Here is a 17832-nt window from a genome sequence, read left to right on the forward strand (position 1 = left end):
TTTCTATTCCCTGAATAATAGCCACTTTTATTGTGTGGAAAACAGTACTTTAGCTGGGGGGGGGGAGACATGATGAATTTGTCTGGGTTTGCTAAGGCATTATACTTTTCAAGTACCTCTTTGTTGTTGGAGAGGTTGTTTGTTTAATTTTTAATATCTTTGTAATGCTGGCATTAGTAGGAAACGGCAAGGTAGGAATTTCAGGTGAAAGGTACCTGTCCTCCCTTCCAGATTGGGCATCACATTATAAATCAAATAACTATTTGAGTAATTAAATATAAGAAGTTTCATTTCTTTCTTGTCTAACTGTGAGTTAGCTCACATTCAAGCTAATACAAAGTAATGGAATTGGTTTGGATTTTTTTTCTGTTTTGTACTTAACCATTTTTTTTTGCATGAGTTGTAGAATTGCAGTATTTGAATTTAACCTACCCATGTCCTGTTCAGCTAAGCTTGGTAAGAGATTCGGAAGTTAGTAATGAGGACTTTTTCACATAAGCCTAACTTCTTTGGGAACCAGGGTGAAAAATGAAGCCTACGTTGACATTGTAAAAAGTTACTGTAGCTCGTTACAACCAATTATATAACCAATGTCTTGAGAATTCAGAACTTAAAACCACTGTCACGGAACATGAACGTCGGTTTTCCTCTGCAGTTGTGCGTTGACATTTTGCTATAATATTTGAGCACTGTGATTTACAGAAAAAACCCCAATATTTTGGTAGAACAATTCTCATGGGTTGTGTAGTTTTTTTGCTTTTGACATTGACCCAGAGAAGGGCAGCTTGTTAATTTTATGTTTTGAAAAATTTTTGAAAGGACAATGAACCAGGAAGATACTGTGGAAGAACAGTTGATTTGATCCGACAGGAGGTCATTTAAACATATCTGGATGGCACTCTTAGTTTAGTAATGGAAACTGATTAATTTAAATTTTTTTTTAATTTGTTTTTTTAAATCTGTTTTTTTTCACAGAATTTTGAAAGCCTTTGAAAAAAGGAGCAGTAGAAAGGAATGAAAAAGGGACAGAGAGGTTAGCAAAGTTGGAAAGGCGAGATGATGGAGAAAAGGGAAAGAACATTGAAAGGATGATCTGAAGACATGAGTCCTGAACAAAGCTTAATCTTTTTTGTTCACAGTGAAGGAATTAAATACAGTCTTTTTCTCTAATACATGTATTTTGTTATATATTATAAAATATAATATATATATAATATACATTTTAAATATATGTATCGAACATCATAAGAAGAGGTTGCAAATAACCAATATGGCAAACAGTTTGAAGGCTAAGGTAGAAAGGAAATAGTCTTTAGCCGAGGAGATACAGAGAAGAACAGGGCAAGGGAAAGTGTATGTGGGCAGGGAAAAGCTAAATCGCCTTTACTGTAGATGCAGTTGAAAGAAACAACTGAAATATCCAAAATAGCGATGCGTCTATTTCGAGAAAGCAATTAAGAGAGATTTTTGAGAAGATTTCTGATGCAAAACTGAGTTTAGTTTTGACCTTACTCTAAAATAAAATGTTTCCTTAAAATATAAATTACACCTTAGCAAATTTATTTTTAAATTCTCTTATTTGTCTCTGAATTGTCATAAGTAATCAAATGCTAGAACAAGTGTATTTGCATTCATAGGAATTTTAAAAATCTCAGACACTCAAAATTATAAACCAACCAACCTCCATACAGGAGTTAATTAAATGTTTTCTTGCTTACTACTTATTTTGTTTAAAGCAGTATCATATGGCTCGAAGAGTCATAACTTACTGGTCTAAGACTTGATCATCACCTAACCTTCAGGTTTAAAGGTATTTTGTTCTTTTTTCTTTGGGAATTCGTAACCCTGTAAGTCATGTGATAAGTTAGGTGGTTAGTTGTTTACTTCTTTCTTTTAATACAAGAAATATGGCCTTTTTTAAGGTGACACTTGACTGTGTAAATTGGATCCCGAGTTGTTACAAAACTAGGTTGTTTGTCTCTAGACCACATAACTGACTCTGAAAACAGCAACAAAAAAAAAGCCCCAAGAGTATCACGGGTTTATTTTTTCTGACAAGCCATATTAAGGTGGTTGCTACTATTGTTGAAATTCCCACTGCAGGTTACATCTCAGTAAAGAGCACCTACGAGAATTCCTGCTGCATCTGTAATTAACCCTGACATAACAGTTGTCATCTGACAGTCACCTATGTAGCCCTGTTCTCGAGATTCAGCTTTGGTATCAGGTGCAGTAGCACGTCCTTGTTCTGAGTTATGTGGCATTGAAAAGGATTCCAGAACTGTTCAGGTGCAGCAGGAATAATTGGGATCACTTGTGCTCCAGTTTCTGCTCTGAAATTCTCATGTCCTGTGAGAAGTGGTTGGGTTTTGACAGGGTTGGGTTTTGACTGGTGGTTGGTTGGGTTCCCCCATAGTGTAAGGCTAGGTTTACTTGACGAATGTGCAACTTTAAAAGATACCTAATTGCATTAATTTGCAGCTTGTTTCAAAGCCAGTTAAAGTTAAGAGCTGTTTCAAGTAAGTAACTGCAGCCATTCGTGCACAGTAATACCTAATTAAACAAAATACTTGGTATTTTCTTTATAATTTTTTTAAAGCAGTTTTTCCTTCTGTATTCTTTAGACTGTAATTTAAAACAATACCTAAAACATAAGCCAGATCGTTTAAATTACTGTATAAGCCACTATATTTTCTTTTGTGCAACAATATAGACAAGGTAATTGTTTTCTTTTTAACTTTTGCAACAGAAAATAAAATTACCAAAGAAAACAGCCAGACGATACCCAGTATATGAGCTCTATCTCTATGGGGAAGGGAACTACGCTGAAGAAAACAAAAATCTCTTCTTGACAGGAATTCCAGTTCTCTTTCTTCCTGGGAATGCTGGCAGTTACAAACAAGGTAAGCATTTGGTTAAGTTATAGGTATGTACAAAGAGCTCCCATATTTATGCATTACTTAATGACAGTAAGTTTTCTGTTTGAAATAATATCAACAAAAGTCATAATGGCTGATCATATTATGGTATAGATATCATTGTTAGCCAATGGTTAATGTCAAGCAGTGAAGAGACTTCAATTTTGTTTGAAATCGGTTGAACAGTTGAGCTATAATATTTTTCTGGAGTAATACTTTTGACTTTTGAAAGCCTGAAACAGCAACATTTATGCTGTACTAGGGCAGCACTGCACTCTTGCTGTGTTTTTGATCGTAAACTTCTAGTTGGTTTTGATTTGAACAAGGTTTAGTGCAGTTATGCCAAATAAGACGACCTAAATTTGATTAGAAGAAACTGAACAATCTAGAGTATGTGATCTGAAGTAATTACGTGCTATAGAAATAAGCATCGTCTTGTGGCTTGCCCTGTAGCTTGCATTATTTCCTACCTCTTTATGTGGTATTTTTTTCCTTAGCATCATTTTCTCACTTTACACATAGCCTATTTTTGTTTTCCATGTTATTCCCTCTTGCACTTCTAGGCTCGAAATGAAAAGAGGTAATAGTTTTAAAGCATTTTTATTTTTTGTTGTAAATACCAAAGTTAGTAGTTTGATGAACGTGAAGTATTGTGTGTGTTTATTCCAGTATCTGGTATTTCTTGGAGGCTGGGTTTGAAGACCATTATTGTTGTTCTCCAAAGTGTGCTTTGAAACAGTAATACTCTTATGATGTTGGCCAAATTGATGTGTGTGTATGGGGAAAACCACCACAGTCTAAACCCTGATATCTTACTGTGATAATTTTTCCTTATATTTGCACTGAACTTGGTGTTTAAATTATCTGATTTCAGAGAACCCTTGCAAAGTTTTTTGTTTGAGAACATACTCTCTGAGCTTATATCAAAGTAAAATATTTTACCAGCTTGTACTTTCAGAAAATCCAAAGAAGATTATGAACATAATGATTATGAGAGATACCATATGGACTTTTGTAATTGTGCATAAAGTATTGCAAATCTGAATTAATGCTGTCTCTAAAAACAGTACATCATTGCGCAGTACATCACTATGCGGGAAATAAAATAGTACTTTAAGAGTATGTTAGGAATCAAAAGGAAGTATATGAAGAAAAACTTAAACTGGTTGAGCAGAAGTACTAAGTGCTGTGGATATAATGTGCCCCTTAAGATCAGTAAATATTTAAATATTCTTTGTTTTGAGAAATTGATTTAGAGAGACTGTTAATAAGTCATATATTCATTTTTCAAAATCTTTGTTAAAATAAATTTTTCTGCCTTAATCAGTGGCTCAGAATACTTTTTGGTTTTATTATGGAATTTATGAAAATTCGTATTTCTTTCAGAATTTATTGTGGGATAAAACATTTAATTCTGATACCTAGATGAGCAGAGAAGCTGGTAGTGTTATTATTTTCGTACTTGTTTAAAATATATATTCATATTTGCTGAGCAATGAAGATCGAAGTGTTGCTGCTGCCTTTGCTGGGTTTGTTACTTTGATGTGTTACAGGCTCCAGGGTGACCTTTTTGCAGCCTTTCAGTACCTAAAGGGGGCTTATAAGAAAGATGGGGGCAAACTTTTTACAGGGCCTGTTGTGACAGGACAAGAGGTAATGGTTTTAAGCTAAAAGAGGGTAGATTTAGACTATATGTAAGGAAGAAATTTGTTACAACGTGGGTAGTGAAACACTGGAACAGGTTGCCAAGAGAAGTGGTAGATGCTGCACCCCTGGTAACATTCAGGGTCGGGTTGGATGAGGCTCTGAGCAACCTGATCTAGTTGAAGATGTCCCTGCTTGTTGCAGGGGGGTTTAACCCTTTAAAACCTTTAAAACCCCCAACCTTTAAAAGTCCCTTCCAACCCAAACTATTTTGTTTTGAAATGTTAATTTATCATCTTTCATGGGTACTAAAATGAACCTTTGAAAATGTACAAAATTCAGACTTTGACTAAAAGATGATGGTCTAGTTTAATTGTTAGGAATGACCCTGAGATTGTGAGAATTGAGATCCTGAGTTTTATTTAGGAATCTGTCACATGCTTGCCCTGTGATCTTTGGTAATATTCTTGTTCCTTTTACCATGACTTCGAGATAATGAAGTTGCGACAAGATATTTGATCTTTTAAATACTTTTCAGGTCTTTTCAAATAATTTCAAAGGTTTTCTTATTGCTTATTACTTTTAGATAGAATTGGTGGAATGACAACTACAAATTAGATTTACAAATTTCATCGTGCTGGGTGTTTGAACATAGAAAGTATTTCATAAGTATTACTTTACAATGTCATTAACTTTGCTGAAATTTGTTTGATATGTAAATTTCTGTAGCAAACTTTGCTGAGAAGGAGGATTCTGTAGGCTGCAGATCTCTGGAAGTGTTGCACTCCAGAAGAATCTTGCTTCTGTATGCTGGATTTGGGCAGACCTTTCTGGTAATCGTTAGTTTATTTGCAAAAGTATATACTTGCTTTTGGGACTCTCTCTTTTCTTTTCTTCTTTCCCTATTGTGCTTTTTTTAATTTGTAACCGTTACTGTTCCGATCCTGCCATGTCTCCATGGAAACTCGGGGACAATTCTGCACTCAGAAGGCTGTGTTAAAGAGCAGCTGGGGTTAGGTGGAGAAGATGGGTCAGAAGCAAGACTGTGTAAACAGAACATTTTCTCCCTCAAGATTTTAGGTGGGAAAGTGTCTTTTGGGGTTTGTTTCTTCCAATCCCCTGTACATATCTTAGTGGTATTTGGGAATGTTGTCCTAGAGTTGATGGCCTTCAAAGGAATTTTAGGAAAGCTTAGCAGTAGCGATGCCTCTAGAGTTGAAGTCAAGACTGTTTGTTTTTCCTTCTTGTCCTGGTGTGGCTGTAAGAAGGTGCAAATGAGATGAGAAAAGCAGCCCTCAGATGGAGGAACATAATCCTTGATCATGTATAATTTGGTTTTGACATAAAATATCTCTGTAGTCAGCAGTAGGCTAGGTTGTGTGGTTAACTGTCATAAACATAGTATGCAGCTCTTGGTAACTCAGTCCAAACTTTCTTTTTGTCTCATCAGGTTTGTTCTTTTCCAGATTCTTCTGTAAGCTCTTGTTATGATATGTTTACTAATATCTCTTTACCAGAGGGATCCTTATAAAAATAGGAAATAACTATTTCTTTTCCCATTTTACAATTTGGTTCCAACAGTGACTGGCTGACACTTTTGCTCTGATTATTTATGTCTTCAAATCTGTTTTTGTAAAACTAGCGTGATTACATATTAGAAAAGGGATTATTTGCTTTTGGATGTCTTTTTCATCCTTTTTTTACTTTTATAAATTACTTGAGGTGAACAATGAATTTAAGATAACATGTTTTTCTTAATAGATTGTATATTTATGTGTTTGTCTACTAATGACAATGCTAAGCAGTGACTATTAGGTTGTTCTAATTAAGGTGTTTTCTTTTCCCAGTACGTTCTCTTGGCTCCATTGCACTTAGAAAAGCAGAAGATGTTGACTTCAAGTATCATTTTAATTTCTTCAGTGTCAACTTTAATGAGGAGTTGGTTGCATTGTATGGTGGTAGTCTGCAACGACAGACCAAGTTTGTGCATGAATGCATAAAAGTAATTCTTAAGTTGTACAGGGTAAGTAGTGACATATGCTGAATAATGTACTTGCATTTTGGAATGGGATTCTGGGCTGCCTTTTCTGCTGGAAAACTGAAGAATGATGAGTAAAGCAGGGAGACTTTATGACGTGTGTATATAATTGAATGTGATGGTAGTGCAATACAGAAGTGCTGCTCTTCAGTAAATTTTTAATGCTTGTGACAATCCCAGAGCCCTAGTGTTAGGTCCTGTAACTGTGTTTCTAAATAAATACTTCCATGCACAGCGTATGCTATTTTTTTTGCAGTAGAGATGTAAACTTTCCCTAGTTTACTAAAATATTAGTATAGCATCACTTTACATCCAGTTCTCTCTAGGAAAGTTCTTTGATAGCCTAAGAGTCTCGGAAATTAAAATAAGCTGAAGTTTCCTGTGCTTACATAGGCTATATAATATTTATTTTTGAGCTGCAAACTTCACATTAAACACATTTTTTGACATAGCAACTAAATTTATATTAATTTTGTAAACTTGTCAAGTTGATACTAGTTAATATTATCCTTGATAGGACATAAGTTAATTTTGGGGGGGAAAAAAAAAGTACAACTGATAACTACAGTTCAATGTCAGATCTGTTTTTGATGTGTCTAATTACTCTTTGCTGTTTGCTTAAGGATCGAGAATTTGCACCAACCAGTGTTGCAATAGTAGGTCATTCCATGGGGGGTCTTGTTGCAAGAGCATTGCTTACCCTGAAGAATTTTAAGCCTGAACTTATAAACCTCCTTATTACGCAAGCCACACCTCATGTTGCACCTGTAATGCCTTTAGACAAATATCTTACCGGTAAGTATTGCAGGTTATCTAATTGATCCTCTCAAGCATGGATAGGTGAAGTTCTTGCAAATCAAGAGCAAAATGTGCTGTTTTGTTTACTGTGATTAATCTATTCCTTTGTTGTGTGGTTGTGTGAGAGCACTAGGATACCGAGAGAAAGTAAGGTGTAATAAAATGAATTATGTGGACTTGAGCTGCTGTGCAGGGCCTGGAGCTCTCAATAATTTGTAATTTTAGTAAGTTGCAGAGCATGTTACTTAATTTGTAAGCTTTCCAGCAAATGGCAATTTTTCTTTCTTTTTTATAAACTTGACCTCTGTAATGGCTTTCTTTATCAAATGTATTGCCTAAGTAGAGTTGTTAAATTTAATGTTTGTCACGCCCAAAGGTTGGGGGGGGTGAGACTATTAAATGCACATATAATTATATATTTTATATAATATATTTACACAAAAGATAGATCGTATTTTCCGCTCACCTAAATAACTGTGGCATAAAAAATGAAGTATAATCATTATGCATGTACTATACACTTTGTGAAAAGCTAGATTTGACTAAATTATACTGATAAAATATGCGCTCAGTGATAATTGTGCTGCTACATGTAGATATTGGGGGAATTGGTGAAGGAAAGGGAATAGACATTTATTTTCATCATTCTCTGTGGCACCCAAGAGGAATGGATTATCTTTAGCTGCTGAATTTGATTTATTGTGCTTGTATTAATTCTCTCTCCTACAATTGATTGCAATGCAGTACTACTTCCTTGCTGACTGTTTCTGGACTCTGTCTGTCCTTAAAATAAATCTGTGGTTTGCTACTCAAACAATATATGTGCTCAGATGATATAGAAGGTGTAAGTGTATGTGTCTTTCCCAGCTGCTACCTTCTTGGGGTTAAAACGATAGTTTTCCTTCCTTATATGAATCAAAAGTGATAACTGGAGCATGAATGTGTCTAGGGGGGCTACAGAAACTTTTAGTTAAGTGTTTCTATAGCTTTTTTGTATCTCAAGTAGACTTACTGGGATATTGTAATTGATTTTAATATATCTTATAGATTTTTATACAGCTGTAAACAATCATTGGATTCTAAAGGCCCAAGATTTAAGAAATTTAACTACCCTTTCTGTGGCGGGAGGATTCAGAGATTACCAAGTTCGTTCAGGACTGGCTTTTCTACCAAGATTGAGTCAACATGACAGTGCCTTATCTGTTGTGGTAAAAAAGCAAACTATTTTTTTGGTTTTTGCATGGAGACATGTTAGATAGCTGTTTATGTAATGCATGTATCGGTGTCTAATTATGGTCTGTATGTGCAGCATATTATAACTAAATATTAAAATACTACATGTGAAAACTCAAAGTAGATAGTGTACGGCTATAAACCCATAAATAGTTGGTTGTAGTCTAAATGAGTGTCCTCTGGAAGAGGATGTTTTGGAGTGGATTTGAATCTTCTACCACTTGGTAGTGTTTCTTCTTGCCACCTTCTTGCACCTTTTTAGTTTCAGAACTCAGGTATTATTTTCCTGCGTTTTTACAAGAGACGTGTATATGGAGACTGACAGACGTGCAGTATAGGAATAGACTACTGGTTTGATTATAAAAAAACAGCTTTGGCTTCAAGCCTTCTATTTGTATTTACTGTTTTTCGAAGAACTTTGGAATAGAAAAGATCTACTGGATCATCAAGTCCAGTCTTCTGCTCTTGCAGGCATCTGTCTCCTTCCAAAACTAATCAGACAACGTCATAGAAGCAGTTAGGTTTGTCATTCCATCCCCCTGCCATCAACCTGTTCCTAACATGGAAGTAGCCAGAAAACGCTCCTCAGTAGGAAGAAAATTTGTAATTTCCAACTTCTGTTTACTCCACAAGCCAGCTTTTAAATGCACTTTCACATCAACTTGAAATGTTATCCGAAGTAGTTGTTATTCCCTTGGTGTTTACCTCCCTGTCCATTGTACAGAAAGCTGTCTATAAATAGTCTCAGCTCTGATTCTGCTAGGCTAAGAAGATTAACTCTGCATTCCCTTTGTCCTAGTAACCATTCTCTGCATCTGCTCAATTTTCATTTCTCTTGAGTGTTGGTGACCAGAATTTTGCATGAGATCTCATGTGTAGTGGTACCAGTTCTTTCTCATGGTTTTTTTATTTTTTCTTACTTTTTTGGTTTGGGGGTTTTTGTTCTGTTTTGGGGGCGGTGGTATTGTTGTTTGGTTTGTTTTTTTTTCTTCCTGGCTGTAATGCATCAATAGTTGATACTTACTTGAATCAAGGTGTACAACTAGGTGATGAGCTCCATTTATGGGAGGTGTTTTTGATATTATTAGCCCCTAAAATGCAATACACTTTTGTAAATGAATAGCTTCAGACTGTCCATTCTTCCTGCATGGTCTTCTGATGCTCCTTTCTGTTGAGGACGCCCTTGCTTTTTCAGCAGCAGCTTTCATTGGCATGCTTCTATTCTTGTGTGCCAAGATCACTTATTAAAATAGTAAGATGTCATAGAAGCAGTCTTTGAAGAAATTTTGGTAAGTTTTCTCTATACCATTATTTGCCCTTTCACCATTAGACTCTGCTATCTAACATAGCTAACTTAGTCATTTTGTTTCACACGTGCTTCAGCACGTGTAAGACTTTTTTTTTTTTTTTTGACTGAGGAAGTCATTCTATTGTACCTTAATCCCCGCAACACTATTCTTTTTAATAATTGTGCAAATATGTTTAAATAAGGAGGGCAAAGGCTTGCTTAGAATTTGAAAATGTTGAATACTAACAAAATCTTAATTTTTTTTCTTCCCCAAACAGAGCTCAGCTGTGCCTAGAGCATGGGCCTCAACAGACCATCTCTCCATAGTGTGGTAAGCTAATGAACAAAGGTTAATTGACTGACCATACATCCCTCTGTTCTCTACTGTTACCACATTATACAGTAATTTAACTTCAGCATAATATTATTATGATGTCTCATCTGACCACTTTTATTCCCCTAGATATTTCCTTTCTAGATTTAATTTCACTTATTCTTCTAGGTGCAAAGAATTGATCCTGGCTACCATTAGAGCTTTTTTTGATCTCATAGATGAAAATACAAGGCAGGTTTGTATATGTGGTCTCCTGTATATTTCTCCATCAAACCTTTTTCTTCCATCCCAGAATGTTTAATCAGGACAAATATCATCCCATTATACAGAAAACTCCTTTTTAATTGTATTAAGTCATGCCGAGAAAATTGCTGGTTTGTACCTGTCACTGAAAAATTCTGTGGTTTTGTGTTGTTTGACCAATGTGTCAGAAATAATTAGGTGTTAACTCAGTTTTTATTATTGACTGTTTCATGCTTTATAGCTGGGGTGTGGACTGAACTTTTCTTCCATAATGCAGCAGGCTTACTTGACTTGCACCAGCAAGTTTTGCTGGCTGTGTAGCTTTGAATGTGACCTCTCAATATGTGTTTGAATCACCTCCTTTGACTGTGATAGTTTAACTCAGACATAATGCTTCTCGAACTTGCCCATGTGTTGTCATCACAGTGGCCCAGCACCAGCATGCGTTTGTTGTGTCCTTTTGCAAATTACACTTACAAAAATAGAATGCAAGTAAAATACTACCATAAATTATTTATTGCTTTTCTAAATAAATATCCTGTATCTTACTTTTCAAAAAATGTTGGAGAAATCTCCTGTTGTACTCTGTTCTCTTTCTGAAATGTTATGCAGCAGTAAACGTGAATTGGAATTAAGGTCCAAGAGGTTGAAAATATGTTAGAGCAGAGCCCCAGACATAGAGGAGGAAGGCTTCCAGGTGTTCTTTTTGAGGCTGTTTGGGCCAGACTTCTCTAGTTTCGTGGGTGTACTCACTTTAAAATGTGTTTTAGAGAGACAAAATGGGGTACAGTTGTTCTGGAGCTGACTGGCAGTGTGCTGGAGGGTAGAACTTTTCAGAAATCAGTTGTGATGGCCACAATTTTTAAAAACTGAATAGTCAAAAATTAGTCCTGTAAACTTGATTTTGAATAAAACCCCAACCAAACCAAACAAAAAAAATAACCAACAAAAAAAACCCTCAACCTAAAATGAAAGCAAATCACAACGTAGCTCTACATCTGTTTGGATGCTTGAAATATTACTACATGTAGTAAGCTGGATTTGTGAACTCAGACTCATAAATATAAATGAGAATTTTTCCTAAACTCTGGCATAAATGTGTTATTTCAGGAAGAATGCATGTGGGTCTAGAAAGAAAGTTTAATAGAATGGCTTCCTTTTGTTCAGAGTAGGCAAGGATCTAAAACTCGTAAAAGTTTCAGCTATGCTTCATAACGTGTAGACTTTTTGTATTGCGGTGATGGAGTATGTTATTTTTTCAGATTATTGAATTTAGAATAGAAAGTGTACCATGTTTTCTAATAATCTCTCCTGCGTCTCATCCCAAAAACTGTATTGCTAGCTATGGTCATGTGATGACTTAAATCACACAAATTGGTAAAATAAAATTTGTTAATGTGTTCTTTTTTTAGATAACTGAGGATCCAAAGAAAAGAATGTCTGTACTGAATCACCACTTCGTGAGACACCCTGCAAAGATATTTGAGGAAAATCCTGAAGCTTTTACAGAACTCACAGGTGTGCGGCAGTTTTCTTTTGAACAGGATTCAGTGATATTCCTTAGTGAGAAGATTAACTATTAACAAACAAACTTCTGGAATACATTTTGTCCTTCTTCAGACATTGCTAAAATAATATGGGTTATAGACCTAAGCTATCAGCTTTTGTGTGGTTTCAGCACTAAATAGGTTAAAAGGGGTAGGAGCAAAAGTCTCGCTTTTATATGGCTTAGATTTTCGGGGGCGAGCAGGAGTCGTGTTTACATCAGGGTGTCCAGTAGACAATCTCAGAAATTGGGAATAGCTGGATGTCAAAAGTACAGTCTAATGTACACTTACATACCATGCTTGCAAGAGGGATAGTACGGGTGTTGTAGAGCCATTGTGTTAGTTTTGTGCTACTCATGGAAATCCTGAATATTCAGATCTGCTGCATCAGTGACTTCCTTTTTTTCATGACATGGCAGGGTAAAATGGACTGCACACTAATGGTTTCCTTGTAACTGCTAAGAATGCATAGTTAAAGGTGAGAAATTTTGACTGCATGTAGTCTTGGAAACTAAACAGAACTCTTGCAGGGCACAGATGTATTCCTGCTTTTGCTGAAATGCATTGAACCATTTTATGAAAACCATTTTATTTCAGGAATTTTCTTTACGTAGGCTAATGCAGAAGTTCTAAGGTAGCTTTAACTTTGGTGTCCAGTTTTGGGCACCCTAGTATAAGGTGGCCTTTAGGCGTTGACATATACTGCAGAGGACCACCAAAATGGTTAGCTCCTGGGGCACAGGACATGGGGGAGAGAGCGAACTGGGCTTTTTCACCCTAAAGAGAATGCTAATTGCTCTCTTCAACTGCCTAATGAAAGATTGCAGAGAAGGTGAAGCTAGGTTTTTCTCAGAGGTGCACAGTGATAACACAATAGGCAGTAGAGTCCAGTTACAACAAAAGAAATTCCAATTAGATATTAGGAAAAAGTACTTCACCAGGAGGGTGGTCAAACACTGGAACATGTGCCCAAAGAGGCTGTGGAGCTGATTTTTTGTTTGTTTGTTTGTTTGCCTTTTTGGGGGCCAGTTTTTAGCAATAAGGAGGAATATGTTTAAATTGGATATCGTGTTTGCATCTTCCTATTTGTGGTGACCTCTTGACAGCTAAATTTGTGATGAACTTGTTACTGTAATTACACAGAAGTAAGTTATTAACCTTCTTGCATGACAATTTGCATTGTTTGTATCTCTATTCTCTTTGTCATTCTGTCTTACTCTTTTTCCAGACAAATCTTTTAAACTGCTACTTTTTTCTTGTACGTGTTATTCACTTCATCGTCGACTGGCTTCTACACAAGTTTCTGTATGGGTTTTCTTAAGAGGCTGACAGGACCAAAGTTTGGGGCTGTTTTTAATGTTGCCTTAGCTTTAATCAGTCACATACCCTGTTAATTGCATTACTGTCATTCAGTTTCTTAGTTGTTTTGTTGCCTTGAGAGCTTTGTTTCAAGATCCTTAGGGTATTTGTTTTACAATTACAATGTAGTAATTGGATCCCAGGGTTTTGCTGTTGCCTGTGTAACTGATGATAACTGTTGCATGTAATTCGAAGCAGTAGCAATCCTGAGTGTTGATAAAGCTTATAAAGTCTATGGCCATTTACAGGTAAGAGAATAAGACCTTGGCTATAAGTAACAGATAAGATTTTGGAGAAAAGGATAATAGCTCCTGCAGTGTGGCATATAAAAACTTATTTATTTTTAGGAGCTTTCACATGGATTACAGTCAAAGCTTCAAAATGGACTTACTCATCTTACAATGTAAGTAACACTTTTTTGCCACATTGTGTTTTTATGGGTTTTGGGGGTTTTTTTGTTTGTTTTTTTTTTTTTTTTTTTTTTTGTGTGTGTGTTTTGTTTTGTTTTTTTGTTTTTTTTTTTTTTTTTAACTAATGAGCAACTTTTTTTCTTTTAAGGATTCTGATGGAAAATTTTTCACATTTCCTCTTGCAAGCCACAGAAAATCATACAGTCATGTTTACTGTGAAAACAGTATGTTGGTGAGAAAATAGTTCTTTAATGTTTTTTAACTTAGATTTGCTGAAGTTTTAAGACAGTTTAATGAAACTGTTGTTGAAATTACTGACATTGATACTTACTGTTTTAGCATGTCACGCTTAGTGTTCAAGATCTGAAACCTTCAATGCCACCTGAAACTCAAATGTTTTATTTTTGACTCTCTTATGGTTAGCCCCAGATTAATTTCTCCTTTAATTCTGTATTGATGGTTTTGAATGAAGAAGTTATTTTTAGTGCTGCCAGGGTTCAGCCATACTTCTAATTTGGGAAAGCTGTTTATAGGTTTGCTTTCCCGTAATAAAATTTAAGTGAGTCTGAAAGGCTACAGAGATCTTCCTCTTAGCAGTGGATGCAAATGGAAGGCAGATGAGAAAACAGCACCACCTCAGTTGTCCTCTCTATTGAGAGGAGAGGCGATAATGTGCATTTCTTGTATTTTTATCTCCAAACACATAAATCTAGCCAAAATGTTTTTGAAATTTTTAAAAAATATTTTCTGAAAGGAATGAATGTAGTCTCTTGGCAAACTGGAGATAGATTAATATGCTCTTCAGAATTATGTATCTTAGATTAGTGGCGAGAAAATTGAGATGCTTTCCTGTTCCATCCTGCCTGTCCCTGTTGCCACTCCTACCCCTACCAAAGGGATTCATACCTCATGTTGTGAAAAAAGATTGTATATTCTCAGTGCTTTCCTAATTGTCCGTCCCAGTAGCATCTTCACTATTTACACACTTGTTGTAATCTTAGTTGTGCTTTAATAGCGTAACTTTTGCCTTTTCTATAATATCTTAAAGACAGGACTAGTACTGCTTGAGGAGGAGAAGGTACAGAACAATGTCTGAGATACTCGCATCATGGTACTGTTGCTTCAGAACACTCAAATGCTTGAGGGAGGGAGCAGTAGAACATGAAATGTCTGAAGCATTCCTCAACTACTTAGGATAGTACATTGAGATGTTTCTTTTGGTTAGAAAAGATTAAATTCTAATAAAATTGAATTTTACATCATATGTAAGGCAGATACTTTATTTTTTTTAAAGAGAAATGGTGAAAGTGTGTTTGCTTAACCTTGTATTTGTTTTTAGAAACTGTGTTGATTCATAACTAGAAAAGGTTATGAATCAACCTTTGTTTGCAAGTGGAAGTTATTTAAAATGGTTCCTAGAAAGCCCTGCCTCTCACTCTTATAGTTCATCTTTCCATTCTTATAATTGTAATTCCAAGATTATGATATCAGACTTCTAGTGGAGGATATCACTTGCTGTTAACACAGAACTCTGACTTCATTGCAAAATGAAGAACAAAAGTTGCTGGATATCTTTCATTATAAATAATTGAGGAAATCTGAGAGAGACGGTTTTTATCATCATCTTCACTTTTACACTTCAGCATTTGACATCCTTATGAGAGTTTGGTCAATATAGTGATGGCTGCTGCAGACACACTTAATAGAAAAGGAGTGAGATGAAGACGGAAGTTGGTTCCTCTTTTTAGTAAGTTAATTGCACCAAGGTTCTGCCATCAGAGGGTTTTTAGAACAGTTGTTGACATCTGGTGTACTGAAACAGCATACAGAATTTTTGGAGAAGATTATCAGCATTAACTCCTGCATTGTTTAATTGAGTAAAGAATTGCTGTTTTTTAATATATTTATAAATACAGTCACACATAGGTAATGTACTGTTTTATGGTATTGCCTTTATAGGACACAAGTAGCTGGATTTATGGCTGTATGAACAGTAATTCATCAATGTGGTGAGTATAAACAGTTCCTGTTCTTTATTCAAATGGATCTTGTGAGACTACATTTGAAAGTGAAGCATATAAAATATCCTTCTCCTTAGGAGGGAAGAGGTTGTGAAGAAAAGTAAAATCCTTACTGTGAATAATTCATGTTTTCTGTATCACCAAGAGAACAGGAAAGAATAGTTTTTCTCAGAACTACTGCATGAATACAGAATAAAATAGGTGAACTTTTTCTTCTCTAAGCTGTATTTTTGACCTTTATAGCAGTGAAAAGTTGCTCCTGTTGCTCTCTTGTGGACACTACATGCTGTGCTGGATTCCTAAATCATGTGTTTTGTAGCTTCTCTTTAGAATCCTATCACAGAAGACATCAAATATCACTCAAAGCCTTCAGAAGAGTGGAGTGGAGCATCTCTTATTTTTTTTCTTATTCCAAAATTGCTATTGTCATACAAAAAATATTTAGAAAAGTGGGTGATGTAGTGATTATTTGAATCAGGTCATTACAGTCATTACAAAATGGATGTAAAACACTGGCTTACCTTACATTTGCAAAGTAAGCTCAAAGTAAATTCAATGTACCCTTCAGGTTAGGGAAAGCTTCCAGGTGGAATTGAGCCAGCATAGTATTTATCTCTTCTGGGATCTGTGGTGAGGTGTATAGCCACAGAGCGTTGCCTCCAGCTGACAGCCAGATGTCATAATTACTTTGTCCTGCTCCAAGGAGAAGTTGGCTGTTACTTCTTTGTATAACCTTTGATCAGCATCAAATGCAGCTTAGCCTAATTCAGGACTGCTGCCTAAAACCTCATCTAATAATAGTGGTTTTGTTGTGGACTGTGTCCTGAGGTCATGTAGCATTATTTAGAGAAACAGAAATATCCTGGTATTCTAAAAACCAAAACTTAAAATGACTGACTGAATGTGTTGCAGTTCAGTGTGTTGACTTAATATAAGTACACACCATTTTAGAACTGCTGTTAGCTCTGCAGCAGCTAACAAAATTTTTGTTTTATGTGGTATGTTTTGGATGTTTCCACAGGAAAAATTGGCACTTTTGATGTTTAAAAGGTGCTAATAAAACTGTGTGTTAATTCAATGCTAGTGCTGTTTTAGCTCATTAAGAATTTTCATTATGTGTCTGAAGTTGCATGGCTAATAAAAACTGTATGTTTTGTGTATACGAAGCTAGAGCTTTGCTTTAACTTGTTTTTGCAAAAACAAGATTTGTATTATCTGAAATGGTTATAGTTTGATAAATTACTATGGTAGCTACCTGCAGTAGACCCACACTGGTTCTCAATTTAAAATCATGTGAATCCATATATATATATAGAGAGAGAAAAGCTGTCTATGTTAATCTACTGTCATAACATAGTGCCTGTATAATGAATATGCTCATCCTTTAACATGCATGAATTTTTACAGCCTGGAAGCTACTGATTTATCCTGGAAAGCTGAGTTACTTCCAACCACCAAGGTAAGCATCGTACATAATTTGTAGGAGAGAGGTGCTTTGTGGGGTAGTTGTATGTCACAGGAGAAGGATCTGTTCTGTTTACAGTATTGGAACATGCGATTGTATTCCAGAGGAAGGGGTACAAGAGGTGGACATCTGGGAACTGGCTAGGGGTAGGCTAAGGGATATGTTCAGTAATGACTTTTCTTTTTCTTTCTTTCTTTTTTCTTTTTTTTTTTCTTTTTTTTTAAGGTTGTAATACTGCAACTTCAGGACTATCCTTCTTTGTCCCACATTGTCATTCAGGCACTACCCACAGTTGGCAATAAGGTAAAATAATAAAAAAAAAAAAGAAATGCAGAAATTGCTTGCTTAGTGCATTCATAGCTTTCAGATGCTATGACAGAAGGAAAAGAAAGTACATTAAGTATGTGCTGAGTTCCTTTGAGAAACCATAGACCTACACTCCAGTGTGGCTTGAAGGTAACTTTGTTATATTCTGTCAGCTCAGAAACATTTTCATTTGATAAAATGCCAAATGCAAGGCGTGAGTAGTACTTG

The 17832-nt window shown here is 35.6% G+C and overlaps 1 protein-coding gene across 3 annotated transcripts in view; it reads left to right on the forward strand.

The window, feature by feature from the left end:
- PGAP1 (post-GPI attachment to proteins inositol deacylase 1) overlaps positions 1 to 17832 on the forward strand; it is a 45303-nt gene that overhangs the window by 1971 nt on the left and 25500 nt on the right. For all 3 annotated transcript variants that reach the window (XM_054209502.1, XM_054209504.1, XM_054209505.1), the window contains exons 2-13: positions 2750 to 2903; positions 6410 to 6585; positions 7224 to 7395; positions 8446 to 8606; positions 10198 to 10250; positions 10422 to 10488; positions 11909 to 12014; positions 13750 to 13805; positions 13961 to 14044; positions 15772 to 15821; positions 17241 to 17292; positions 17524 to 17601. In XM_054209502.1, the coding sequence (XP_054065477.1) occupies positions 2750 to 2903; positions 6410 to 6585; positions 7224 to 7395; positions 8446 to 8606; positions 10198 to 10250; positions 10422 to 10488; positions 11909 to 12014; positions 13750 to 13805; positions 13961 to 14044; positions 15772 to 15821; positions 17241 to 17292; positions 17524 to 17601 (1209 nt within the window). The remainder of the gene's footprint in view (positions 1 to 2749; positions 2904 to 6409; positions 6586 to 7223; positions 7396 to 8445; positions 8607 to 10197; positions 10251 to 10421; positions 10489 to 11908; positions 12015 to 13749; positions 13806 to 13960; positions 14045 to 15771; positions 15822 to 17240; positions 17293 to 17523; positions 17602 to 17832) is intronic.

The sequence above is a fragment of the Rissa tridactyla genome, chromosome 7, assembly GCF_028500815.1.
Source record: "Rissa tridactyla isolate bRisTri1 chromosome 7, bRisTri1.patW.cur.20221130, whole genome shotgun sequence".
Lineage (NCBI taxonomy): Eukaryota > Metazoa > Chordata > Aves > Charadriiformes > Laridae > Rissa > Rissa tridactyla.